Here is a 26,244-nt window from a genome sequence, read left to right as displayed (position 1 = left end):
GCATTCGGGGACAGGTTTCTTGTAAATGGGATTCTTACGTATTTCCTTCGCCCTCGATGCGCAAAGGTACGAGCGTGACTTCCAAGTTTTTCCCTCCTTTTTTTTTTTTTTTTCTGGTGTTTTAGCTGCAGAACATGCCGTCATCATCTATTCGGCCGTATCGTGGCAGTTTGCGCAACCACGGCCCTCCTCCTAGCTTGCAACGTAGCCAGAGCGGCTCCGTAGCTTAGCGTCCGTAGTGAAGCTGCCGACAAAACCGACTGGACAACAAAATAGTTGCCCAGCACGGCATTGCCCGAGTTCATCACGTCTGACAGCTGAGCCCTGGGGCAGCCTTGCCCTGTACCGCGTTGCAACGATGCTGCTGCCTCGCCATGCTGCCCTTGTCCGCCCCCCTGCTCGCGCGATCCATCCAGCAGCTGCATCTCAACGTTGCCATTCTCATCCGTTGCAGCGTCGTTTAAACCCGAGAAAGCGATGTCAGGGTCGTGCAGCGAGACGCCTCGTTCCTCTGCATCTAGATCTTGCACGGGCAGCAGAGCGGCCTGCATCTCCTCTGCGAATTCCGGCAAGATGGGCCGGAAGGTCTTGAGCGCGACGCGTAGCTGCTCTCGCTGCGTGTGAATTGCGAGCATCAAGCATTGAACAGCAAGTATCGTGATGTCCGCCGCCAGGTAGTAGAGTCTTGACGTCGCAGGCCGCTGTCCGACGAAATCGATGATGAGCCCTCCATGCTGGTAGCCTCGATGAAATTCGGGTCCATGCGGAAGGGAAGCAAATAGATGGAAGATCATGCAGAGGAGATTCGGAATCAAGACGAGTAGGACGTGCAACCGACCAGAAGGCATGAAGAACGGTATGCTCTCGTCCTTGGGCGTAAGGTACATGTACTGGCCGACCGCCCTTAAAAGTAGCCGAAACATGGAGCATCTGGATAGAGGATTAGAAACTTTGGGGTCTTGTCAAATGTTGAGGCTGGGCGGGCATTTAAGTGGCGGTGGCCTGTGTTCTTTTTCTTCATCCATCCATCCGTTCTTTTTTTTTTCCTCTTTTCTTTTCTTTTTTTCTTTTTCGGCAATTCTTACTCCATGTAGTATAAGCTGCTTATCTCTGCAAAGACGAGCAAATCGAGAGACTTGAGGAGATGCGTGACAAAGGAGAGCTTCTTGACCAAGCCGGGGTGGCGCTCCTTCTTGTTCTTCTTCTTGCGTCGTCGGCGCGAGCGAGACGGCGAAGGAGGCTGAGACTCTCCATGATGAAAGGCACCTACCGGCGTAGGGCCGTTGTGAGTTGGAATGGATGCGGTATCGTCGTCGTCTAGCTGCGGCATGGGGGTTTCATCAGGACTTGGGCCAGGCGAGCTAGCCGCATGATCATGGTTCATAGTTGTGTGTCGTACGTCATCTGCAACGCATGAGCAGGGCTTGCATTGGAGCAGCTCGAGCTCAAATAGGACTAGGAGTCATCGGAGGAAGGGACAGAAAATGGGCGGGATGGAAGGTCGCGTCTCTCTCGGAAATTTCGTTCTGTTGGGAGGTGGTCCTTCAGGGGAGATGTAGCTTCAACTGGGATGGCTTTTCGACCAGACAGTTGTAGATCGACCACATGCAGCCTACTCGCGTTGGCCAGCACCATTGTGTGGTCACTGTGTACGCGCATCAAGGGAGGTGTTGAGTGGGTTGGGTTGCATGTGGTCGGTCTATTCAATGTTCCTTTGCCGCCCCGGGAGGATCAACACTAATTCCGATGGCGCACCCACAACAAGAGGCCAGCAGGCGTGCCCCGCTTTTACTTTGACGGCGCGGGGGCGAGTTGTCTGTCACTGAGCGAAGTCGTCCCAAGACTTCCCAAGCTGAGGCTACCGGTTTGATTGATTGATTGAATACTGATACATTGAGAAAAACAAAGCAAGTGCTTCACTAAGAATATTCTTCAGCATGGTAATGTGCTTGAAAATGCTGATCACATCGCCGGTAGTTTTGAACAGCGTTGGGGCCATGGCCTGCCCGCCACCTCGGCTTGGTAGTCTCGCTGACTCTCAACAAGTCGCGCAGTCGTCGCACTGCAAGAATTTCTCCCCGATGCCTTGACAGGCCCTGACGAATCCTCCGACCTCACTGTCTTTGACACAGCATCCCCCAAAGCCGCAGGAGAAACTGTATTTATGGCCGGAGCGGGCACACGCCTCTTGACTCTTGGATCTTCCACCGGTGCATGCACACTTGGTGGCTTCGGCTGCAGCAAACAGCGCGAGAGATGCGGCCGCCAACCGGGCAAGGGAAACCATTGTCTGGTCGTGTTAGCCAACAGCTACAGGACCATGAGCCCTTGGGTGCTGACCTACGGGAGCTTGTCAACGAAATGTGTTTGAGAGTCGAGTGCGTGAGAGAGAGAGAGAGAGATAGAGAGATAGAGAGATAGAGACGGAGCAGATTTTGGCTGCCTTCTACTCTAGTACATGGATGGACTCGACGCCAACTATTTATACTCGCTCAAGCTCCTTTCCGCGGCCAAAGATGGCTCCGGGACGTCGCTTGTCATAGTCGATGCTTGCCGTGGTGGGTTACGGGATCGGCCTTTTCTGCCCATTACAAGGAGCTTGGCGCTGGACAAGGTCTGATTCTCGACGCAAAATCGTGGTGTTTTGGGGGGGGCACGCTAACCTTGTATTGGCAGCTGGTTGATGCGATGAGGTCAAACCCTCAAGCAGGGAAACATACCATCTGCCGTTCCCGGGACAGATCCTACATGAGACCATGGCTCGGGACTTTTATAGAAAATCACCTGCGAGAGAAGCCTATTGCTAGAGGAGGCTGGCATCGCAGCATCGCCGTCTGAACTCAGAGTCCGGATTCCAAAACGCGTACTGACGGGTGAGCATCATCCCCGGGACAGAGTCCGCGACAGGCTGGAGGGACTCGCTCGACTTTTTCTCGGGGCTTCCCTACTTTCATTCACCGACGAGGTTGTCGCAAGTGCAGACTGCATAAATGGCCAAGCCCAACCCCTACTTATATTGCATGTATTATGGCCAGTTAGCTTGGAACCGGGCTGCTAGGTAGAGTGTAAGACGGCCTGGCTTGAGGGGTTGGATGCCCTCGGCCGAGGGCTGAAAACATCATTGATGGTTTTTTTCCTTTTTGGGAAACTGCTTTGATGAGCCTATTCCAAGCTGCAGGACGGCGCAACTACCTACCTAGAGATACCTTTAGAGCCAAGGACCCTCTGCTGGAGCTAGACAATGCCGGCGTCCAAATTGGGAAAACATTTACGCAACACGCACAACCTACAAGTGTTAACTATACATCTTGTAGTCAAACGCATCCTCGGCATGATTAAAGGCTCCATGGTACACTTCAATGGCCAGATAGTGCTCAATCTATAAGACTGCATACCACCAATCGAATCGGGCAAGCCACACACAGCAGCAAAAGCAATCCAGAACCTGCTCGTACATGCAATACATACAGCATTTCATCACCCTCCACACCAATAATCTTGCCATTGCCGCCACAGTGGGACCTAATGCTGGTGAGAGGTTGACTTCGGTCAGACACCAGATCGGCTTTCAGTCGTCAACACAAGCCAAAGCAGGGAAGAAGAACCAGCCATGAAGAGGGGGGAACAACTCCCCCACGGTAAATTTGCATTATATATTCGTCGTCGCTGGCGTGCGTGTCCATGCTATCTGCAGTCGACGGTATCCGGGGTTGCCTTTCTTGCCAGCCCGCGTGTCGTGATCAATCAGTGCAGCAGTCGAAAGCCGCTACGGCTCCCGGGGCCGACAGCGCGATGAGGTTGACGATGACGATCGACAGTACCTGAGCTAGAAGACTCGGGGATAAGGAAACATGTCTCTGATCCAACCCCGCACAAACTGCCCGCTGGCGACGGGGGTCCTCCGTTTCCAACGTCATGCCATTAGACCTTATGACGGCCTGATTTCTCGTTCAGCGTTGAGAAAAGCAAAAGCCCGGCACAGCTGACCGAGGGGACTGGCGTCGCCGCAGCCTTTTTGGAAACCGCTGCAAGTTTGTCCATGAGGCGGATTAGTCTCGATTCGCAACTCCCAAGTACGTGGCTGAGAGACGCTCGCAATCGACTCGACTGCCTTATCCACTTGTTCTTTGCTGTTCTTTCCCGCCTTGGGGGTAGCGCCGAGAGAAACTATGTACCTACACGAGGAACATTTTTCCAGAGGTGTAAGAAACGCAAGGCAATAAGGACCGTTGGCGTGAATCAGTTTGCGAAGATGAACAGCCTCACGGGGCTCGGGTCCCTTACGCCCGACAGACAGACATCACCGGCACAGCCAGAATCCCAGCAGAACAACTTGTATATCGTGTCACTCCATAGCGTGGTTAGCTGATGAAAGCGAACCGTTTGGAATTCCCGTCGGCAATACTGAGCGCGCCGGCCGATCGTAAGAAGAAGGGGAGGCGGGGCACTCGATGGTTGGTTGATGTGGCTTGAAGTCGGCCGTTGATACCGATCATTGACTGGTAGTCTCGTGGCCAAAGGAAACTCGTCCAACGTCATTAACAAAGCGATAACGCCACGTCTCTTGCCCCACCGTCCATGACGCACTGTCCATGACGCTGGGAGAAGGACCCCGACAATCGACAACTTGATACTGTGCTGTGCCTCCGTGGTGTTCTGGGAGTCGCGACAGGAACAAAGGTTGGAGGGAGGCGCGCAGCGAACCTACCTACCCGCCTTCCTGTGCAAGCATTCCCGATCCAGAAGCCACGGCCCTTGCTGATGTGGCCCCCTCCTGCCGCTGCAAATCGGAAGATTCTGCGGACCAATAACCCGAGATTTATTATATAGAGGCCGCTACCCCTCCGTCGATCAAGCCGTTCAGTGACTGCTTATTTATTTTTATTTTTACCTTGCACATGCTGGTCTGCCAATCTGCCTTTGCCCAGTAACATCAAAGCTCGTCAGCTGATTCAGCCTGAACGTCCAACGCCAGAGTTAACAGCAAAAATCCCAGCTTTCATTCATCATGAGCGAGCCGAGACAGAACGCCCCCCCCACCAACACTTCTAGTCCTCGCCGCCGAGTAAGCCGTTCACCACCCAGCAGCCTCATGGACAGAAGCTTGCCTCTTCTCCGTCCCTAGTGTCCTCATCCCAAGCTAACCAGCTGTCGCAGAGCTCCGGCTGGATGCCGGCTTTCGAGTCGCTAACACAGCACAAGGGCAACCAAGATGCTATCCGCCGTCAGAGCATATCAGATCAGCAGGCCAAAGGTGGTATTTTCAGCCAGTTTTTCCATAAGTAAGTTGCTCCCTACCCATTGTCGTGTGGTTGCTCTTTCCATTTGCGCTTGTTAATCATCATCATCCCACAGCAACTTTGGCCGAAACTCAAAGTAACTTTGTCTTGCTGGACTTGGCGAAAGAATGTTGGATCGGCTTCATGGATGTGAGCGAAATGGTCCTCGGGGTGGTGTATAGTACAAGCTTGGGTTGGACGTTCGCGATTGGATCCTCGTGTCTCTCTGATGTTTTGTATAAAAAAGAGAGATTGGGAAAAAAAAAAAAAAAAACTGGCAAAATGAATCAAAAACACATCAGAACAATTGTACTGACTAACAAGTTCTAATGCTATGCAATGTATAAAGGTGCCGTGAACCCAAGAAAAAGACGTCTTTTCCAAAATTTGCGTCACTATGTGCATCATTAGCGACCAAAGCTGACAACTGGGTCAAGTTGCGCTTGTTGCCGTCCACGTTACAGACAAATCGATGTTTTGCATGGCCAAGTCCCGTCTATGATTATGCATTGCAAGAATATGCTCCAGGTACGCCAAAAACTGGAAACGAAGAAATCAATCTCTGCCATCAGATAACGCCAAATGGTTTTTCCCACACTTTTTCCCATGCAAAAATGCCACACCAATTCACTCATGTCTTCACCATGAAAATCTGCAAGTACCTTGGTCAGACGTTTTGCGCCAACGACAGACTCAATCAAATACCAAAGCCATCACGTACCTGAGCCAGAGCCTTGGTATCCAGCACCGCCTGTCTTTTCTGCGCAATGAACCGTGACCGCACAAAGTTCCGACCCCCCAGCGGCGTCGACGTCCCTGTTCCCGCGGGGGTCGAGGTTCCCGTGGCGGTGGCCGAGGTTGGTATCGAAGGCGTAGTGGCGCTCGAGTCCACGGCGTCTGCTTCCGCACAGTCCTTGCGCGTCTTCTTTCCCTTCTTGGAGCTTTTGGAATCCGCCCGGCCGTGGGCTGCGGCCAGCCCCGAGCCCGGGTCGGATCGCGCCTTGTCCTTGCTTGACGCCCTCTTCGCCCGAGCCTTTTGCTCGGGTGCGTCGTCTTCGGCCCCGTCGGCGGCCGGTTTCTTGGGCCCCCGGTCCTTTTTCCTGCGCTTCTTCTCCTTGGCGGCCTGGTCGCTGGATCCGGGTTCGCATTCCTCCCCGTCGTCGGCGGCCGCCTTGCGCTTCTTGCGCTTCTTGCTCTTGGCGGCGGTGGGTGATGATGGCCTGCTGTGCTTCTCGTCATCCGGCCGCTGGGCTTCGGCCTCGGAGGCAGCAGCACGCGTCGGCTCGGCCGACTCGTGCCGCATGTCGTCGCCGACCAGCAACCCGCCCTTGACGAAGCGCATCGGGCCCCATTTCGCCTCCACGTATCGGTTCGTCTTGACAACCATACGCGCCAGCTTGTCGCTCTCTATCGACTCGTCCGACCGGCCGTTTAGCCGGCTGAGAAGATCGGAAAAGACCCCGAGACCCGTCACCTCGTCCTCCTTGGCCCGGTCGAAGCCCAGACCCTTCATGTCGTCCTTGAGGGCGACCCGAATGTAGGACGCGTTGGCTGCCGTGTGCAGCGTGGAATGAGCCGCGTCCTGCGCCCCCAGGTACTGCCCGGGTTGCCATCCCTGAGAGCGGAGGATCCTGTGGCCAAAGGTCGTGGTGTCTCTGGTCCATTTTGTGTTGTTTGGATCCTTGCTGATCTTGGACCGGCTACATCCAGAAAGGTCTTTGTCAGAATCGCCATCGTTGAATCGGGAAACTGGGTTGGGTTAGGTAGTTCACCTCTTCTTTTCGTGAAGCAGGCCCATGGTGCAGGGCCGTCGCGTTTGTCAAACCCCAACCTCTCGACTCTTATTTATGCAACATGAAGGCGTACCGGCCTCACTCAAGGAAAAAAAAAATTTAAATTGCTGCGCCGGGAAAAAAAAAGGTACGTACTCCAGACTCCATTGGCGGTGGAGCTGGCCAAATCAGACGTTTTTGTCTTCGCATTGCCCCACATCACCCGAAGCAGCCAGGAGGGGGGTTACGGAGTACGGACAATGTACTCCGTACCTACGCGGAGTACCTCGTACTCGGTAGAGTCCATAAACCAACTCGCAGCTACGAATACCATCTTGGGCGAACCCCAAGCATGACAGAAAAGAACATTTATCCGACTCTACAGAAGAGCATGCAATGTTCCTGGACTGCCGCGTATTTTGATTTTTACTACATAATTACATGACTAGCGCCAGTATAAACCGCATTTTGAAGGCTGCTCACCCTGTGGAAAACTTCACAATCTTCTCTGCCATATTGACCAAGATGTGGCTGTCGCATCAACAGCCGCCGAGACCCGCTCCTTAATTCCAAATTTAGTACAAATTCTTTCGTCGATTCCTCGCCCCAAACCATTCCTGCAACTTCTGTTTCGCAATCGACCAGTCTGGAGGTCAAAGAGAACCTATCAAAGTACAAGGCCGTTAAAAGTACCTGCCTACCTTAGGTACCTTAATAGTTGAGCTCGCCTCCACCACTGCCAGAAACGTGGTCAAGATCTTCGTAGCTCTTCAGGCTCCGGCCCTGCACAGCTTCCCGGGGACCACCAGCTGCACCGCCTGCTCCGTCTCCCCATCGAGACCCGCCAGGCCGATTGCGGCCTCCGTCGAAGCGGTTTACGCGACGCTCGTACGGTGCGGCGCGATATTGACCCCGACTGCCCATACCACCTCGTCGTATGGGGCCACCACCTGAACGATCCTCGCTCATTGGATTCCAATTTCCGGCTGGTATGCTGGTGAACATTGGAGGGAAGTTGCCGCCAGTCATCGGGAAGCCTGCCATGCCCATGACTCCATTCATCGTAAAGTTCTGGAGGTTGAAGCCCCGCGGAGTTCCAGTGGCAGACTGCCCGCTAGCAGGTGGGAAATGCCCGTTCGAATTAGCATCGGTTCTCGAAGGTGCAATGTGCGATGGATCCATGACGTAGGCATTAATGAGCTCGAACTGGAACGAGCGAACAACATTCTCGTCAGTAATCTGAAATGGCCAAACGAATGCGGGGAGTCGCGGTGAACAAACCTCTTGCTTCAGATTTTCCAGCAATTCTCCGTGCCGCTTCTCCATGTGCTTCTTCCAGAAATGCTCTTCTTTGAACAGCTTGGTGCATTCGGGCGCTTTACAGCGCCACTTGTGCTCATCCTCCTGTTTGACGTATTTGGCCAGCTCTTCCTCTACGGCCTGCTCTACTGGTCGGCCGCCAAGCTTGCGAATGTTGACTCTTTGAGGTTCCAAGATTTGTATGATCTTGTCCTCAAATGTCTTGACCCAGTTGTAGGCCCGAAGTAACTGTTGCTCAGTCTTGTTTGATGTGCTTCGAAATTTCTTGTCCCCTTCCGCTGCTTCTGCATCGGCTTCCTCCGCCTCGGGCTTCTTCTTTTCCGGAAATGGCTCGCCTGTGGCACTTGCACGAGCGACAGCCCTTGCCGACGATGACAAAGTGCTTCTGGGTCGGCGGAGATGACCTCCTGGACACTTCCGCGTCAACTCATGGACAGAGTCGCTTTCAAAGACGCAGAAGAAGCAAAAATTGAATACCCGACGCAGATACTCAATCAGGAGGTCGAGCTGTTTCTTCTTGACGAGCATATCCTCATCGTCGGTCTCATCACCATGAGCGCCATCATCTTCATCCTCTTCCTCCTCCTCCTGCTCAGCCATTCCATAGTCATCGTCCATTGCTTCATCCAAGACGACTTCGCGCTGCTTCTTTACCTTCTTGGACGGAACGGATGAGATGGCCGGCTGCAGACGACCAGCGTTGCGAAGATCCTCAACCTTTTCCTGGACCTTCAGAATGGCCTGGAAATCGGAGCCAAAGTCCTCCTCAAACTTGTTGACCAATCGCTGAACCAGCAACAAATCTCGCTCTATACGCTCGGGAGCGGAGAAGAGATCCCACAATGCTTTCTTTCGGGGATTATTCGGTGGATTGTGAACGCCGACGTGGCAGACAAAGTCGCCTCGAACCTCATCCTTTACCGTTTTACCGTTCACTGCTTCAAGGGCTTTTTCCGCATTCAACACCGGTTGGGGAGATGCTAGGTTTTCATCACCATCCTCGTCCTTCGGATCCGACCGGTCAGTGGGAAGCGCAGTTTCCGAGGAGGGATGGAGCATGACCCAACCAATACGGTGATATCGTTTACTCGGATTGGGATCTGAGAGGGACAGCCACTTGAAGCCCCCTTCTCCTTCCCCTAAATTCTCTTTGCAGAACGTTTCCAAGTTTTGCCGACTGACGTGTGGGGCAATCGTCTTGATCAGAAGCGTAGGCTGAAACTGATGTTCATCCCGAATGTCAGCTCCATTGGCAGGAAGGAGGTCGCCGACGCCTAATATTTCATTGCTTGATGTGGCCTCGCCCTCCTCTTTTTCGACAATACCACCAGCGCCGTTGCTGTCTGCCTTGGGAAGACCTTCCAATGAGAACTCATCAAAGGTTCCAGTTTCAAGATCTTGCTCCCACTGGCTGTAACCACCACGACGGATTTCATTGAGCTTGCTTCGGAGCTCGTCGCGAAGTTCTGGCACATATCTTTCTCTGAACCATTGCTCTTTTTTATGCTCCGTCACAAACGCTCTCGCCATCTTTGCCTGAAGCTCTTCTTTATACGAGTCATAAGCAGCTTGGATTTTGGCCTTTTCTTTTTCGCGTTCCTCCTGGGTTTCTCGAGCCCCGCGAGGTCGTTCTGGCTCCCGTCTGCGACCTGGCTTGGCACGTTCCTTATCGTCCTTGATCTTCTCGTTCATTCGCCACCATTCTCCGAAGTAGGAGAACCCTACTTGGTACGGCAATCGAGAAGGATCCGCTAAAGGATTTACAGTCAATCCGGGTGAAGCATTCTCCTGGCCTGGGACGTAGCGGTCAATGTTTGCAGGAGGCGAGTTTATCCTTCGGCGATCGTCTCTTTCTCTATCTTCTCGGCGAGAACGAGGTTCGTACCGGTCGACTGGCCCGGGAGATCGTGAACGTCTGCGATCTCTCCGGTCATTGCCTGATTCTTATTAGCTGTTATTTCGCTTTTGACCACGACACCAAGTCGTCAGGGCAATGGACAAGGATTAGGGTAGCAGTGATTCATACCTGGGGATCTTGCGCGATAAAAGTTTTCAGAACGCTCCTCCCAATTCCTCGACTCGTCACGGCCCCAGGTTCGGTCCGGTGGTGACCTTGCCGAAGGGTCTCGATGCGAGTAAGAGTCCATTGCGAGCACAGGAGTCTGTGGCCAGACAGCCGGTTCTTTTCAGGTTTGTGTTTAGCAGCTTGGATGACTCCGTGGATCGTTTTGCGATACCATTGAGCTGCTAATGAGGCGACGGAGCTGTTTGCCTGTCAATCGGCAATACAATGACGGTTAGAGAACACATCTTCAATGAGAATAATCGGAAGGCAGGTTGGAGAGCAAGAGACGACGAAAAATGCCAAAGAAGGCCAAATGGGAAAAGAAGAATAATGATGAAGCCTCAAACTATTCATCAGAAAGAGGATAAAGGGGGCGGATAGAAAATTGATTCAAAGACGCAAAAACGGGCAGAGGAGAATGAAATTGGACCATTCAGGTTAAGCAGGAAGGAGTCCAGATTGACCATTGGGGTGCGGCAGGGGTGAAGATTTAAGAGAGGCAAAGTAGAAGGGAATAACGAACTGAAAGTCAATGACTGCGCAACTCCAATGATGGCGATGCGGTGCAAATACGTGCCTGCTCGAATGCCGTTGAGAACGAACAACAAACCGTGCAGCACCGTGAAGGTGGTTGGGAGAGGCCAGGGACTCAATCAGAGAAGCGCGGGTGGAGCTGCCAGCTCGTTCGCTGCAGTCTCGCATTCACTCCGACCCTGAGGCGAGAATCGGCAAAGGAAGCACGGTGTGAGGAATGACCTGACACTGTCATTATTACCTCAGCCATCCGTAGTCCCCCCTCACGCGCGCACGTTTGGTTTGCTTCCGAGGAAGGTGGCGGCGACCTCCGAGGACTTGGCGCCTACGTACCTCTTACTACATATTATGCTAAGGTACCACTAGTAGAAGCACCAAAGAAGTCCGCCCATCTTGTTGAGCGACCCAAGACCGAATTCGACGTCGTTCGGAATGTTGCTCACACCAAAACTGACTGCGCGTCAAAGTTGCATACTGTAGCAAGTTGCGCTTTGGTCCACTAACCGTCTTATGTGAACTCGGCATCCGCCCCTTGCTCAACGGCGTAGCCGAGTGGCTAGACGGAGTAGTCTGGCGTGACACGGCCAACGCGGCAAGAATCGATGGCTGAGCGACAGAGGCCTGGGTATAACGTTGCGGTCGAGGGGTTTCGAGATCGGGAATACCCTATGCTCAAAGGTACTTGTGATCTCGAGATTCGGAATTTTATCCATTTTCTCCATCTCTGTTTGTTAACATGGCCGGCCTTTTAAGACTGCGTTTACCTGGATCATGCGGGATCAACTTTATGCGCCAAGTCCTTGATGGACACATTTTCTCATAAACTAACACATACCCTTTATGGCAACCCGCATTCCGGATCGTCATCATCGCAACTTTCAGCAGCCAAGATAGATGATGTACGGCTGCAATTACTCCGTTTTTTCAAGGCAGATCCGTCAGAATATGATTTAGTCTTTGTCGCAAATGCCACTGCCGGGGTAAAGCTTGTGGTCGAAGCCATGAGAGCGCTCCCAAATGGCTACTCCTACGTCTATCATAACTCATGTCACACGAGCCTTGTGGGAGCTAGGGAAGACGCAAATCAAAGTAAATGTGTCGATGATGGCGGCATCAACCTATGCTTGAAAGGCGGCGATGCGATTGTTCGGCCCGACACATCATCCGCAACTCTGTTTGCTTACTCTGCTCAATCTCACATGAACGGCCAGCGGTATCCCCTATCATGGCCACGAGATCTCAAAGCTAGTCGCAGAAGCGCTTCAGCCTCTACATTCACGCTTCTTGACGCAGCGTCGTTCAGTGCCACATCGCAACTTGACCTGGGCTCTCCTGATTTTGCCGCCGATTTCATCGTTCTCAGTCTGTACAAAATTTTCGGATTCCCAGATCTCGGGGCCTTGATAGTCAGGCATTCTGCAGAGCACATTTTTAGCCATCGTCGCTACTTCGGTGGCGGTACAGTTGACCTGGTATCGTGCCACAAGAAAGAGCAATGGCATGTGCGGAAAAGCCAATTCCTTCACGAACGCCTGGAAGACGGCACATTACCGTTCCATAGTATCATGGCGCTCGATTCAGCCATGGCAGTGTTTTCAAATCTGTTTGGTTCCATGGAACGCGTTAGTGCGCATACATCTTACCTAGCTAAGAGACTCTTTGACGAGCTTCGCAAATTGAGACACGGCAATTCCCTACCGGTTTGCGTCATGTATCATGACCAGCCAGAGGTCCCCGATTCGCTCGGAACAGGGCCAGTGGTCTCGTTCAACCTGCAAAACAGCGCAGGCGGCTGGGTCAGCTTGGCAGAATTTGAGAAACTGGCTGTTCTCCGGAATATTCACATTCGGACGGGCGGTCTATGTAGCCCTGGGAAAATGGCTGCTGCCTTGGGCCTAGAACCTTGGGAGATGAAGAGAAATCTCTCTGCTGGCTATCGATGCGGTGCTGAAAACGAGATCATGAATGGCAAGCCCACGGGGGTCATACGGGCAAGTTTGGGAGCCATGAGTCTAGAATCCGACGTTGACCGATTCTTGGCATTTGTGCGCGAGTTCCACATTGAAAACGAGTGCCCTAATGCTGTGGTACCGAACCATGGCGAGACGGGTCCGTCAGATTCGACTTGCGGACTACGAGTGACATCAATAACTGTTTATCCCATAAAGAGCTGTGGTGGTTTCAACGTTCCCGCGGGGAGAAGGTGGGAAGTAAGGCCAGAGGGTTTGGCCTGGGACCGTGAATGGTGTTTAATCCATCCCGGTTCTGGCCAGGCTCTCAGTCAGAAGCGCTACCCCAAGATGGCACTACTTCGGCCAATTCTTGATTTCGAGAATGGGCTGCTGAGGGTATCCTACATTGGTCCGCGCAGCGATGCGAATCTCCCTTCCGAGCTTCAGATACCTCTATATGTGAACCCAGCCTTCTTTGAGCACGCGTCAAAGCATATGCCCTCACGAGTTTGCGGAGAGCAGATCTCAGCACGGGCGTACGTGTCCTCCGACGTGAACGCTTTTTTCTCCGAGGCACTAGGCGTTCCTTGTGTACTGGCAAGATTTCCTGCCGGTGGTCAGGGCCTCACTTGCCGGACAGCCAAAGCCGGAATCCAGAAAGATCAACCATTCGGCAGGCACCTCACTCTTCCAGGATCCTTTCCCGACATTCCTTCTCCACCAGACTCGGATTCCGAATGGCCAGGACGGGGCAAGATATTGTTGTCAAATGAGAGCCCAATCCTGCTGATCCATAGCAGCAGTGTTGATGCCTTGAATGAAGAGATTGTGCAAAGGGGCGGAGAGATTGTATCACAAGATTCATTCAGAGCCAACGTCGTCGTTGCAAGCAATGCTGAAGATGGCACGGTGGGCCAGAGTGCCTACTCTGAAGATGGGTGGAGTCGAATCCGCATTGGAAGCCATGATTTCAGGCTGCTCGGTGCTTGTCGGCGCTGTCAGATGGTTTGTGTTGATCAAGCAACGGGGCATAGAAGACAGGAACCTCTTTCAACGCTGGCAAAGATACGAAGATTCGATGGAAAGGTGTATTTTGGAGCACATATGCGACATGAGCCGCAGAGAGGAGATTCTACTTCGGCCGGTCAATCACCCACCATCGAAGTCGGAGCAGCTGTCACCGTTGAAAGGAGGCTTCCGTGAGACGTGCTCATAGCATATCATGGACACGACGAGACTATTCCTCGTCGGATGGCAATGAACAACCCGGCACTTGCCTCGAGTTAATGCCGCTTGCTGCTGCTTTCAGCACTATACAGCACGGACATTGAGTTTGTAAAAGTGACATGGCGGAATTTGCCATCACCGGTGCTTGGTACTGATAATGGAGCGAAGCGGCTCATCAACCGCCATTGTTTGTCGAGCGTCATGGACGTCACGGACGTGTCGATGAATGGCCAAATAGGAAGGCCAGCGGGTAAGTAGTCCCGAACACTCTGAAACGAACTGCAAAGCGCCGCCAGAAGGATTATGTTTCGTGAATGAAGGACGACAAGACTGAAACTAATGTGCTTTGTCAATGACGGTCGGGTCTAGGTATTGGATGTAGCGATTGCCTCTACACCCACGACACATTTCTATGGTTGGGGAGTGTTGTCTGATGGACGCAAGGATACACGAGCACCACCAGAAAAAGAGGTTCTATTCGTCGACGGTTACTGTACTGCGAAGTAAAGTCCTTGCGAAAGATGGACTCGAATACAGAAGGCGATATGGACGAACGACTTGATCAACCTGCCGTCAATCCAAACCTGATGGCAGCTATCAGCATTGGCCACGAGGAAAATATCTGCGCTGATGCTGAGACAAGTCGGGCCTATTCTTTCCGGCATTCAAGTGCGTTGCCTGGTGGCTAGGCTACGCAAATAAACCAGGGAAAACAGAGACTGGCCGGCACCATGCAAGGGTGGAACTAGACGAGAAAGCAGAAAAAGAAGCAGCTTGCAGTTTCCTAGGCGGGACAGTACGATGGAAGGCTTCTGGATAAAAATGGAAGTGGGCTGGGCTGGGCTGGGCTGTGTATGTTGGCACCCCACCCCATGCCATACAGTCAGGAACAAGTCGATATTGAAGCAATTGTGATGAGTCTGGCTGGATCAAGAGAGGTCAACCTGAGGTCCGTTCTCAAGCCTCGAGACCCACGCCACGCGCTCGCGACAACCACAACCCGCAGAACATTGACCGCCCTGTCATCCCGACCAGGCTATTTATACAACAGCACCGTACGGCTTACTACGCATTCGAAAAAAAAATTTAAAAAAAAAAGAAAAAGGAAAAGAAGAAGAAAAAGAAGGAGGAGAAGAAGAAGAATAAGTTGGATATGCTGGTGGCGTATGCTGACAGAAAGTACTGCCACAGTGCAGGATATTCCAGCTGTGGGGCTCCGAGGTGAACGAGGAGGGCAGCTGCTGCGCAAGTGCTCCAGACTCCAGTCCCTCGCTCTATTGCTCTTTCCCGTTGGCCAGCAGCTGGAGACAGGCCAGGTCAACGCCGTACGCGGGGATTTCGTGTCATCACCACTCCCTTACCTCCAGTCATGTCGGCCCCTATTCTTAGCGATAGAGGAGGATGTGTACCCTGAGTATGGGAGCGATTGGCAAAGCAACAAAACCTCCTTCCAGCTTCACCATGCCAGCGTTGGCACGTCTTTCTTGGGCAATGCTTTCAGGATGGATGCGCGTTTCCGCTGACAAACTACGCTGCTGCGCATATCCTCCCTCACTGAACAAGACTGACAAAGCTGATCCCTCCCCAAGCAGGAACATGGCAGGATATTCGGAGCACTCGGTTGCTGTCATGTCAGCCTTTCCATGAATAGATGGAACCGTGGACCCAAGTGGTCCCGGGCCAATGCTTCATCATGCTGAGACAATACTACAGTCGATTCCCCTACCTACCTTACTGCCTTGGGCCACTCGCCAAGTCACAGATGTTGCGTCTGATGCTCCGTTTCCCGCTCCTTGGCCTGATATTGACAATAAATCAAGCTCTTGCCCCTCTTGCCCCTCTTGCCCCTCTTCCCTCCTTCAACCCCATTGATCCTATCGATCCTTTTTTTTTTGTTTCATGAGCCTTTCTCCAACCATTGCCACCTCCCCTCTATACTACTCCGAGAAGCTAGGGATTCGTTCGAATCAGATGTACAGGCTAATCCTTTCCACTCTGCCCTTGCTGGCTTATGTGGGCGATGCTGCAGCGCAAGATGTCAGCGTCTACACTAACACATGCGCTGGGGGGCAGCCGTCTACAGTCTTTGTACCTACCACCATCTATGTGTCTGTCACAGTTCCATTCCAGCCAACGTCGACTTCTTTCTTGTCTTCTACGGGAAGCTCACAAGAATCAGACCCTGTTGCTACCGATGATCCAGCTCGGAACACAGAGAGCAAAGCACAGCAAAGACCATCGACGGCTGAATCAGATCAGGGACCAACAACTGTTGCTACCAGTCAGCCGGCTCTGAAGACGGAGCAGAAAGTGACACAAGGAGACTCAGCTTCTGGACGTAACCAAAGTCAGCGGGACCAGGATATTGCTGACGATGGGACTACTTCAGATGCAAGCGGAACATCACTGATACCGGCCTCGCCTTCTGAACAAAACCAGAACGTACGTCCCACTGATGACAAAGAGTCAACTTTGGACACGGATGATACGACGCAACAAAGGGGCTCAGATGCCGGACAGGGGGACCAGGATTCTGAAGCTACTGATGAGTCGACGTTAGCTTCAGAGAGTAAGGCGCAACAACCACCGGTTGACCAGAAGGACCAGCAGGACCAGGACTCTGTTGCTGCCAGTCAGTCCACTTCGGACACAGAAAACGACGTACAACAAGAAGAAACAGACCCGGAACAGGACCAGGACCAGACGGACCAACCGGACAAAGAAGATCAGGATTCTACTGCTGTCAATCAGTCAACCTCGGGCAGAGAAAACAACGTACAGCAAGGAGGAACGGATGCAGAACCGGACCAGAACCAGATGGACCAACCGGACAAGCAAGACCAGGATTCTACTGCTGTCAATCAGCCAACCACAGAAAACAACGTACAACAGGAAGAAACGGATGCGGAACAGGGCCAGGACCGGCAAGACCAGGATTCTGTTGCAGCCAATAACTCACCGTCGGACTCACAGGCACCACAAAACGAATCAGATGCTGAACAGGATCGGGACAATAATGACTCAGCTTTGAATGCAGAGGAGAACGTGCAACAAGAAGGATCAGATACTCAACGGAACCAGGACCAGCAGGGTCAGGACGTTGCTGCTGACATTGAGTCGACCCAGGACACACAGCCTACACCTCCACAAACATCATCACATCTCCCTACCGTTTCAACCACAAAAGATGGCAGCCAGATTCCACAGCCCTCTCAGGGTAATCCCCAGGGCATTGATGCAAACGACGGCGGGCAATGGGCCAACGACACTAGGCAGGACGACGACTTGGATAATAGCGCGGAGCCTGATGGTGATGTTGGCAGTGATGAAGCCGAAAACCCGCCTTTTTCTGGACCAGGAACCACATTACCAACTGATTCCAGCTTCAGAAGTCCCACAAATACAACCGGCTCCTGGAGCGTATCAGTGACTCCCACTGGGAGCGTATTCACGGTTCCCACTGCCTCTATCTTCAAGACGCCTGCAAGCTCGGCCGGAGCGGCAAACGTGAGTGGCGCTGGCTTCAGATTCGTAAACCCTGTGTCTCCGACGCCTCCTGTTACACAGAACGGGAACCTTGGAGGAGCACGAAATATGCTATATTTCACCAATTGGTAAGACCGCGGTAGTCTAAAGCTCCGAAACACCAACATGGCTAACATTAGGCATGCAGGGGAATCTATAGCACAGACTACCAACCTCAGGAGATGGCGATCGATAAGATTACCCACCTATTGTATGCATTTGCTGATTTGAAGGATGATGGAACTGTGTAAGTCTTTTGCCTGCTTGCCAGCACTTTCTATCTAAGCTTTCCTAAGCCTCTGCAAGCCTTGCGCATGGAGTGAACGGTTTTGCTAACTGGAAGTGTAACAAAGAATCTCTTCTGATCCGTATGCTGATGTCGAGAAGCTTTACGGCGGGGGCAATTCATCCAGTCTCGGCTTCGTTGCCAGAAACAGTAGTAATGCTCAAGGTGTTGTGTATCAGCTTTACGGTTTGAAGAAGAGGAACCGCAAGCTCAAAACTCTCCTATCCGTTGGAGGTTTCAAATACTCGCGGCAAGGCAAGTTCGCCAGAATTGCAGGATCTGAGCAAGGCAGAAAGAACTTTGCTTCCAGCGCCGTCAGGCTCATGGCGGATTGGGGTATGGACGGAATCGACATTGACTGGGAGTATCCAAAGGATGCTGCCGAAGCGGATGGTTTCCTAAAGCTTCTTCAGGAAACCCGAAGCGCCCTCGACAACTACGCGTCCGCAAATAAGCAAAATTACCACCATCTTCTCACCATTGCCGCTCCAGTTGGCCCTACTCAGTATCGCCTGCTAAACCTCAAAGCTATGGACCAGTACCTCGATGTCTGGAATCTGTTGAGCTATGACTATGCCGATTCACATTATAATACTACGAGTCACCAGGCCAACATACAGGCCAATCGTGCTGATATGAGGACTACCAAGTTCAACACTGCACAAGCAGTTGAGGACTATATAAGTGCTGGAATAGCCCCGAACAAGATTGTTCTTGGGCTGCCTCTCTACGGAAGGTCTTTTGCAAACACTGAAGGGATGGGAACGCCCTTCTCCGGCACCGCCCCGGGAGCATCAAAAGGCATTAGGCCGTACCGTGATCTCCCACTGCCTGGAGCCCAAGTCACGGTTGACCCACAGCTGGGAGCAGCCTGGAGCTACGACCCCAAAACCCGCGAGCTGGTGTCGTACGACAATGCCGAATCGGCCAAGCTGAAGGCTGATTACGTCAAGAGCAAGGGCCTAGGAGGTGCCGTATTCTGGCAGGCGTCTGGCGACAAGAAAGGGAGCGACAGCCTCGTTGGCTCAATGGCCACCTACCTGGGACAATTAGAGGCGACGGAAAACATGCTGAGCTATCCGCAGAGCCGTTATGAGAACATCAAGAACGGCGCTTCCTAGTGTGGCGGGAGGGTATGCATTTAATCATTTTTCTGTTTGTCTTGGGGGTCAGGGGCGCTTTCCTATTCGCGCAGCGGTTCCTTTTATGGCAGTTCAGGGCAAAGTTGACGTCCTTTTTTTTCTTGCATCTCATCTGAGCAGTAAAAATGACATGGACGACATGTCACTCTCGCGATTGTGCCATATTTGGTCAGAAATGTGCTTTACTTGAAATGCAAGTGATTTGCCATTGTAATGCAGACTCTTTGTATCTAAAATTTTATAACCCCCGTCATGTAGGTCAGACCAGCATCAACATGGATGAGATGCTCGGGCAACGGGCCCTGCAAACCTGGCCATTCTGAATGCAGGCAAGACAGAGGGCACCCGCTTTCCTATTGCGCCTGTCTGCCCGAGCCTTGGCACGAGCGAAAATGGTGATGGCGACCACGTCGAGGTCTCCAAGGGACGGAAATCTTTGACCAGCCACTAACGGCAAGCCAAGTAGACGAGACGAGGGGCAGAAAAAGCAAAAGCACGGCAACGACCAAGACAGCACAAAGCACAGCACGCCAGGTCCAACCGAGACGGACACTGAAAATCAACCCACACATGGCCGAGGTGGACGAGGAGGCGAAAAAAAAAAAAAAAGGACAAGGGCAAAAAGGAAGACAGAAGTACACCGTGGACTGCTGAATCTGCCAAACGAAACGCGCCATTCTCCGGGTCCGTGACACGTAAATATAAAAAAGAAAAATCAAAAATCAAAAAAAAAAAAAAAAAAGGGTGGCCCCCGCAACGGTCGCGTCACAGCTCCTGGGTGTGGCCGTCGCCCCCGGGGGTCCCGGCGGAGCCGACGCCGTGAAAGGCGTCTCCGAAGGCAGAGTCCTCCATGTCCATCTGCAGATCGAGGTCGTCTCCCAGGCCGCCGGGGCCGTCGAGGTCCGGCGCGTCGTAGCCGGCCATGGCGTCTGCGGCGGTGTCCAAGTCGCCGAGGGAGCTGAAGTCGTTCTGGTCAAAGGCGGAAGGGGTGGCGGCCGACGATGCGGGCTTGGCGACCGCGGTGGCTGGCTTGTGCTGCTGCTGCTGCTGCTGCTGCTGCTGGTCGTTTTCTGCGTGGGCTGCAGGCCCGGGGCCCTTGGCGGGTGGAGCAGATGCCGCTGGCATGGGGGCGGCGTTGTCGGGGGGCGCGCCGCCGCCTTTGGGCACTACGATCCAGTCGCCGCTGTCGGTGCCGGTGTCCGGGGCAGGCGCAGCAGCAGCAGCGGCGGCGGCGGCTGGTCCCTTGGCGGCCACGCCATCCGTCGTCCCGGTCATGTCGACGTCGGCAGCCGCTTGAGGAGCTGCGCGTGGGGGCCCGCCGGCTGGCTCGGCCGATTGAGCCGGGGGCAGGGTTGCGACGGGGCCGGGGGACGGGGCGTTGTTGGCGTTGGACGGCGTGGGGGCGTTGGACTGCGCGGCCGACGCCTGGGCCTGCGGCGTCGACATGGAGGAGAAGCCGGTGTGCATCTGGTCCAGCAAGCCTGCCGCGGTGCCACCCATGTCCATGTCGGAATCGCCCATCATCAAGCCGCTGTTGTGCGAGCCCGACTGGGACGGCTGCCGGGACATTTGGGGGTTGTGCGCGGCGGGAGTGGGCGGCTTGGCAGCCGGCGCTAGGTGCCCTCCGTCTTGGACTCGCTTGACGCGGGGACGCGCCTCGATCTTGCGACCGAGAGCAGCTTCGACCTCTTTGAGCATCTCGTCAAAGGGCGGCGTCGTCGTCGTCGTCTCGTGCATGGCCGCCGCCGCCGCCGCTGCTGCCGGTGACAATGTCTTGCCTTGTTCATCCCGAGCCTCCGTTCGGTCCTGCGTCGTCGAGATTTCCGGGGCGGGCGGGTCCGGGATGGAGCGAACCTCCCTCTCCTTGGCTTTGAGGAGCGAAGCAGCGTTGAGACTGGCCATGAGCTTGGCATGCTCCTCTTCCATGCTCTTCATCTCGGCTTGCGTCGACTCGATGTGCTTGTCTACGCGCTTCCGGAACTCGTCGGCCAGCCCGGGATCGAGGCGGCCGACGTACGGCTTCTCGGGGGACTGCGCGGACAAATCGCCCCCGTGAGCGGCGAAGATGCCTTGCGTCAGCGAGGCGAGCTCGCCCTTGAGGCCGAGGTTGAGATCCGAAGGTTGGATTTGGCCCAGCCTGTAGGCCGAGGAGAGAATCTCCTCCATCCATTCGTGGTTCTGCCGGTAGCGTTCAATGGCCAGCTCTCTCGGCGTCCAGAGGTCAAACATGTCGCCCCTCGAGACATCCTCGTCGTCGTCGTCGTCGTCGTCGTCGTCGTCCGCCGGAGGAGCCGACTGCGCCGCCGGCTGCTGCTGCTGGTTCTGACCCTGAGCATGCCTCGCACGCTTGGCCGGGGGACCGGGGGCGGCATGAGGCGGGTACGCCATCTGCTGAGGAACGCCTCTCGGGGTCGCTTGAGGGCCCATTTGCTGTCGGGTAAGCTCTGGGAGCGAAGGCCAGTTGACACGGTCGGAAAGCATAAACTCCTTGCGGCGGATCTGTCCGGCGCGCAAAAGGTAGCTTCGCTGTCCCATGATTGCGTTGACCCGTTCGTCGTACGGGACCATTGTGGCGGGAATTCGATCGTTGTGCTCCGAAGGACCGTAGTGAACAATGAACAGGCTCATGTCCAACTGCGGCGGGTTGGGGTGGCCGGGTGCAGGTATTAGCCGAAATCGTCGCCGGGTGTGCAGCGCGTACTGCTCGCCGGGGATGTATCCCGTCTTGAGATAGTAAATCTCGAGCATCTGGTGATTTGCAATTAGCCCCGGACCGAACCGCACACAGGCTTACGCTGGCCGCTGGCCGCTTGCCGCTTGCCGCTTGCTGCTTGCTGCTTGCAGCGAGAGTCGAGGTAAGCAGCAGCGCCCTCCCCCCCCCTTCCCTCCCTGGCTGTGCTGGCTGTCCACATGAAAAAGAAAGGGAAAAAAAATATGAAACAAGAAAAAAAAATTAACCGTACCAATCCATTACCCAAGTCATGCTTGTAGACCTGCTCGGGGGGCGCCCACACGAAGCCGTCGGTTGCGAAATTGGTGCCCAGTCTCTGGAGAGGCTGCCATGTCAACAAGATGGTGCCGTCGGCAGGTTTGTCCAGGTAGGTCCAGAAGAACGGAGCGCGGTCTCTGGCAATCTGCGGCGCAGTCATGAGCCACTTGGCGACCTCGCTGAGGTCCAAGCGAGGCATTGTCGGGTATCGGTAGGAAGAGACGAGATGCACGTGAGGCATCTGCCCCCGCGCCTGGTTAGCAACGTGCCGCGATGCGATGCGATGCCGGGGATGGGGATGAGAATGGGAATGGGAACGGGGACGGCAGAGGGCTCACCAGGTCCTGGGGGACGCTGCTGCTGGGGTCTGGTTGTGCCATGGTTTTTGGAACGCAGCGTCTCCCACGTTGGTCGGGTAGAGTTTTGGGTAGTCGCGGAGCGCCCCAGCAAAGCAAGGCAAAGCAAAGCAAAGCAAAGCAAAGCAATCGGGGCGTTGGCCGGTGGAGCTCTAGATGCCTGGCTTGGTCGAATCCGCTCCCTATCAGGTGGGTTGTTGATGGATGTGGCCCTGCCTGAGGCTTGATGAAAATCTCGATCAAGAAAAAAACGGCGGGCGCAATCGCTCGCGATGGGCTGCGATGGGGCTGTGATGGGCTGTGATGGGCTGTGATGGGCTGCGATGGGATCAGATTCCACATGGCAAAGCTGCTTTGTTCGCGTTGGACCTGGAGTTTCCTTCGCGACGGGACGAGGGTGATGCTACGCTGTCCAATCAGAGGCGGCACCTACCCACACGTCGTCCCAACTCCTCACATAGTCCAACAAAAGCGAGCCTCAATCCATGCCTTTGTATTGTTCAACGGTAGTCAGTCAGTCCGGGTGGTAGGGCCAATAAAAAAAATAAATAAATAAAAAAATAAAAAAAAAGAACTACGAATTCCATTACTATAGCCTATGAACTCTCTCTCCCCCCTCTCTCCTCGGAATTTTTTTCTTCTTCTTACTTTTTTTTTCTTTCATTGTTGTAGAAAACCAGTCCTGGTTGAAAGCATTCTGCCGTCTTTACATGGCGCTTCTTGGTATCGAACCGCAACGGTCCGCCCACCAAGTCTCCTTTTTGACATCAAATTTTGCTCGTCATCTTGCTTCCCAATCTGTTACCCCCCCCTCTCCCCCCCTTCCCCATCGCCATCGGTACCATAGGCGATCCTTTTATGCCTGGTACGTAGACGCAGAAACGTTGCCACCACGGCCCGTCCAGTTGACATGAATGTCCTTGCCCTCGGGGTGCTTGCTGCTGGCGAACTCGGGCTTGATGCGGAAAGTATGAGCCCCGAAATAGTCACGCTGAGCCTGCAGCAGATTGGCGGGCAGGTCCTTGGTGCGGTAACCGTCGAACCACGACAGGGCAGTGGAAAAAGCGGGAGTGGGGATACCAAGCTCGGCAGCCTTGGACACGACGTCTCTCCAGCCAGGCTGAGCAGCATGGATGGCCTTGTTGAAGAAATCGTCAAAGAGCAGGTTGCGAAGCTCGGGATCCTTGCGGTACGCGGCCGTGATGTCTTTCAAGAAGACGGATCGGATGATGCAGCCACCACGCCACATGAGGGCGATGGAAGGCTTGTTCAGCTTCCAGCCAAACTCTTTGGCGGCCTGGTTGGGAATTTGCCCCGGTCAGTTTTCCCAGCTCCGAGAACTCATCTTCACGCCCCCAACCACTGGACTGTCCAGGAAACAACATACCTCCTGCATAAGCATAAAACCCTGGGCGTAAGAGATTATCTTGGAGGCGTATAGAGCCTGCTCCAGATCCTCGAGGAACTGTTCCTTGTTGCCCTCAAACTTGCCGCTGCCGCGGGAGACATATTGGAGCTTGGAGGATGCTTCAACACGCTCGGGTTTGATGCCCGACAGACACCGAGCCAAGACGGCTTCGGCAATCAGAGTGACGGGCATGCCCAAGTCCAACGCATTGACGGCCGTCCACTTGCCCGTGCCCTTCTGGCCAGCCTGGTCAAGAATCTTCTCGACGAGCGGTTTGCCGTCATCATCATTAAAGTACATGATGTCGCGAGTAATCTCAATCAGGAAGGAGTCCAGGACACCCTTGTTCCACTTGGCAAGGACGTCGCCAATCTCCTTGTTGGAGAGGCCAAGAGCACGCTTCATGATGTCGTACGCCTGAACCCAAGTCCTGGTCAGCCAGCCATCCATATACTCCTTGGGGAGCGGAAGCATTTTCTCCTCTCGGACAAGACCCCGAGACCCGACGTACCTCGCAAATCAGCTGCATGTCGCCGTATTCGATTCCGTTGTGGACCATCTTTACGTAGTGGCCAGCACCCTCATCGCCGACCCACTCACAGCAAGCCTCGCCGTCGCTCTTGGCAGCGATGCTCTGGAAGATGTCCTTGATGTGAGGCCAGGCTTCCTCATTGCCGCCGGGCATCAGAGAAGGTCCGTATCGCGCGCCCTCCTCGCCACCGGAAACTCCGGAGCCGACAAATCGGATGCCCTTGCCGGCAAGGTACCTGGTGCGGCGGTTGGAGTCGGGGAAGTGAGAGTTGCCGCCGTCAATGATGATGTCGCCCTTCTCCAGCAAAGGCAGGAGCTTCTCGATCCATTCATCGACGGGCTTGCCAGCCTGAACGAGAAGCATAACCCGTCGAGGGGACTTGAGCTTGCCGATGAATTCCTCGACAGATTGGGCACCGACAATAGACTTGCCCTTGGCCTCATTGGCCAAGAAATGGTCGACTTTGGAGACGGTTCGGTTGAAAGCGCAAATGGTGAAACCGTGGTCGGCCATGTTCAAGATGAGGTTCTGTCCCCTGTCCGCGACCGTCAGCAACAGCAAAAGGTGTGAGGGGGCTAGCTCCAAGAGCCGTGGTCGGAGTTTCTCCCTCTGTTTTTCCTCTTCTTCCTCGGTTCCCTTTTCTCATTCTTCTTCTTCTTCTCCTTCAACGGGGACCATGGCATACTTACATGACAGCAAGGCCGATGAGGCCCAGATCAGCGCTTGGAGCATTGTCAGTATACTCTGAAGCTTGGCCAGATGCAGAAATCGAGGGTGGTGAAAGAGGCTGGGGCGGCTGTTGGGCGCCGCCGAGCTTGAGATGTGCGAGGCGAGCGCTGTCTCAGGGCGGCCACAGGGCCACGCGGCGGTTATGAGCAGGGTGTCCAAGTCGAGGTTCAATGAGCAAGACCCCACTGGGGGTCGCACATCAAATGTGCCCTCGCCCCAAAGCTGAGCCGCTTTGCGGCGCCGCGCACGCAATCCGAAATAAAGCAAGAGTCGGAGACTAGGAGCGTGGGCAGAGCAGAAACACCAACAACTTGCTGCGATAGCAGGTTGTCGAGGTGCGCGAATTGAGGTCATGAGTGCACTGCACAGCAGACTTTGGGGGCGGGGGTTGGTGGTGGTGGGGTTAGGGGAAGGAAGGAGGGGTTCAACCGGTGAGAAGAAAGGCAGGCACTTACACGGGCCCAGACATGATGCCGGTGTCGTCTTTCTCTCTCTCTCTCTCTTTTTTTCTTTCTTTTTTTTTTTTTTATTATTTTTCCTGCCCTTATTTTCTTTTTTTCCCCTGGGATAATTTGGCGAGGAAACGGAGCAACGAGGAGTTAGGAGTTGAAGCAAAGAAAAGGGAGCCGAGGGAGGGAGAAGAAGAAGAAAAAGAAAAAAAAAGTAGAGAGAGGGTAAGTAAGCAAGCTCCAGGTGCCAGGTGACCCGGAAAGGCTGGTGGTGCAGGATGAGAGAATTATAACGCTGGAGGGGTCGAAGAGAGTTGGGGGACAGGGGAACAGGGGGACAGGGGGCTAGAAGAAATGACGGCGCTGGGCGGTTATCGTCCGTCGTTCCAGCAAACAACATGGAACATGGAACATGGAACAACCAGACAGACAGATGCCAGGCAAAGTTTGGGTGGGGGTGGGGGGGCTCGGATAAAGCGGGTATGTATGTCGACGAGGAGGCACTGATTGGCGGGGTCCCGTCCACCATGCTTTTGTACTCCGAAAGTACTCCGTAGTCCGTACTCTGTCCGTACTCTGTGCAGTATGCAGAGAGGCTAGAGCGACGTGTACCTTGGGTTAGCAGTACCTTGGGCACCCTGGCTTGCCATCCGGACTTTGCATTGCTTCCTTCCATCAG

At 54.1% G+C, this 26,244-nt stretch overlaps 9 protein-coding genes across 9 annotated transcripts; 4 read left to right on the top strand and 5 right to left on the bottom strand.

The window, feature by feature from the left end:
* Positions 1–143: 143 nt before the first annotated feature.
* Positions 144–1,384, bottom strand: UV8b_02535 (uncharacterized protein; the record flags this gene model as incomplete). The annotated part of the gene is made up of 2 exons (XM_043140033.1): positions 144–930; positions 1,086–1,384. 2 exons carry the CDS (start codon positions 1,382–1,384, stop codon positions 144–146), a joined length of 1,086 nt encoding a protein of 361 aa, XP_042995967.1.
* Positions 1,385–2,458: 1,074 nt separating this feature from the next.
* On the top strand, positions 2,459–2,838 carry UV8b_02534 (uncharacterized protein; the record flags this gene model as incomplete). Its single annotated transcript, XM_043140032.1, has 2 exons — positions 2,459–2,614; positions 2,677–2,838. 2 exons carry the CDS (start codon positions 2,459–2,461, stop codon positions 2,836–2,838), a joined length of 318 nt encoding a protein of 105 aa, XP_042995966.1.
* Positions 2,839–5,008: 2,170 nt separating this feature from the next.
* On the top strand, positions 5,009–5,380 carry UV8b_02533 (uncharacterized protein; the record flags this gene model as incomplete). The annotated part of the gene is made up of 3 exons (XM_043140031.1): positions 5,009–5,065; positions 5,158–5,282; positions 5,356–5,380. The coding sequence occupies 3 exons, from the start codon at positions 5,009–5,011 to the stop codon at positions 5,378–5,380; spliced, it is 207 nt and encodes a 68-aa protein (XP_042995965.1).
* Positions 5,381–5,910: 530 nt separating this feature from the next.
* UV8b_02532 (uncharacterized protein) lies at positions 5,911–7,077 on the bottom strand (the record flags this gene model as incomplete). Its single annotated transcript, XM_043140030.1, has 3 exons — positions 5,911–5,931; positions 6,001–6,979; positions 7,052–7,077. The coding sequence occupies 3 exons, from the start codon at positions 7,075–7,077 to the stop codon at positions 5,911–5,913; spliced, it is 1,026 nt and encodes a 341-aa protein (XP_042995964.1).
* A 685-nt stretch (positions 7,078–7,762) lies between these two features.
* Positions 7,763–10,518, bottom strand: UV8b_02531 (uncharacterized protein; the record flags this gene model as incomplete). The annotated part of the gene is made up of 3 exons (XM_043140029.1): positions 7,763–8,257; positions 8,333–10,308; positions 10,398–10,518. 3 exons carry the CDS (start codon positions 10,516–10,518, stop codon positions 7,763–7,765), a joined length of 2,592 nt encoding a protein of 863 aa, XP_042995963.1.
* Positions 10,519–11,572: 1,054 nt separating this feature from the next.
* UV8b_02530 (uncharacterized protein) lies at positions 11,573–14,125 on the top strand (the record flags this gene model as incomplete). The annotated part of the gene is made up of 2 exons (XM_043140028.1): positions 11,573–11,648; positions 11,724–14,125. 2 exons carry the CDS (start codon positions 11,573–11,575, stop codon positions 14,123–14,125), a joined length of 2,478 nt encoding a protein of 825 aa, XP_042995962.1.
* Positions 14,126–16,120: 1,995 nt separating this feature from the next.
* UV8b_02529 (uncharacterized protein) lies at positions 16,121–19,081 on the top strand (the record flags this gene model as incomplete). Its single annotated transcript, XM_043140027.1, has 3 exons — positions 16,121–17,763; positions 17,823–17,921; positions 18,028–19,081. The coding sequence occupies 3 exons, from the start codon at positions 16,121–16,123 to the stop codon at positions 19,079–19,081; spliced, it is 2,796 nt and encodes a 931-aa protein (XP_042995961.1).
* A 786-nt stretch (positions 19,082–19,867) lies between these two features.
* UV8b_02528 (uncharacterized protein) lies at positions 19,868–22,471 on the bottom strand (the record flags this gene model as incomplete). The annotated part of the gene is made up of 3 exons (XM_043140026.1): positions 19,868–21,850; positions 22,066–22,332; positions 22,430–22,471. The coding sequence occupies 3 exons, from the start codon at positions 22,469–22,471 to the stop codon at positions 19,868–19,870; spliced, it is 2,292 nt and encodes a 763-aa protein (XP_042995960.1).
* Positions 22,472–23,303: 832 nt separating this feature from the next.
* On the bottom strand, positions 23,304–25,585 carry UV8b_02527 (uncharacterized protein; the record flags this gene model as incomplete). The annotated part of the gene is made up of 5 exons (XM_043140025.1): positions 23,304–23,744; positions 23,835–24,272; positions 24,367–24,922; positions 25,077–25,109; positions 25,572–25,585. The coding sequence occupies 5 exons, from the start codon at positions 25,583–25,585 to the stop codon at positions 23,304–23,306; spliced, it is 1,482 nt and encodes a 493-aa protein (XP_042995959.1).
* Positions 25,586–26,244: the final 659 nt, after the last annotated feature.

Source organism: Ustilaginoidea virens, chromosome 2, assembly GCF_000687475.1.
Source record: "Ustilaginoidea virens chromosome 2, complete sequence".
In the NCBI taxonomy this organism is placed as follows: domain Eukaryota; kingdom Fungi; phylum Ascomycota; class Sordariomycetes; order Hypocreales; family Clavicipitaceae; genus Ustilaginoidea; species Ustilaginoidea virens.
Note: the sequence above shows the minus strand (reverse complement) of the source record. Positions and strands in the feature narration are given on the sequence as shown.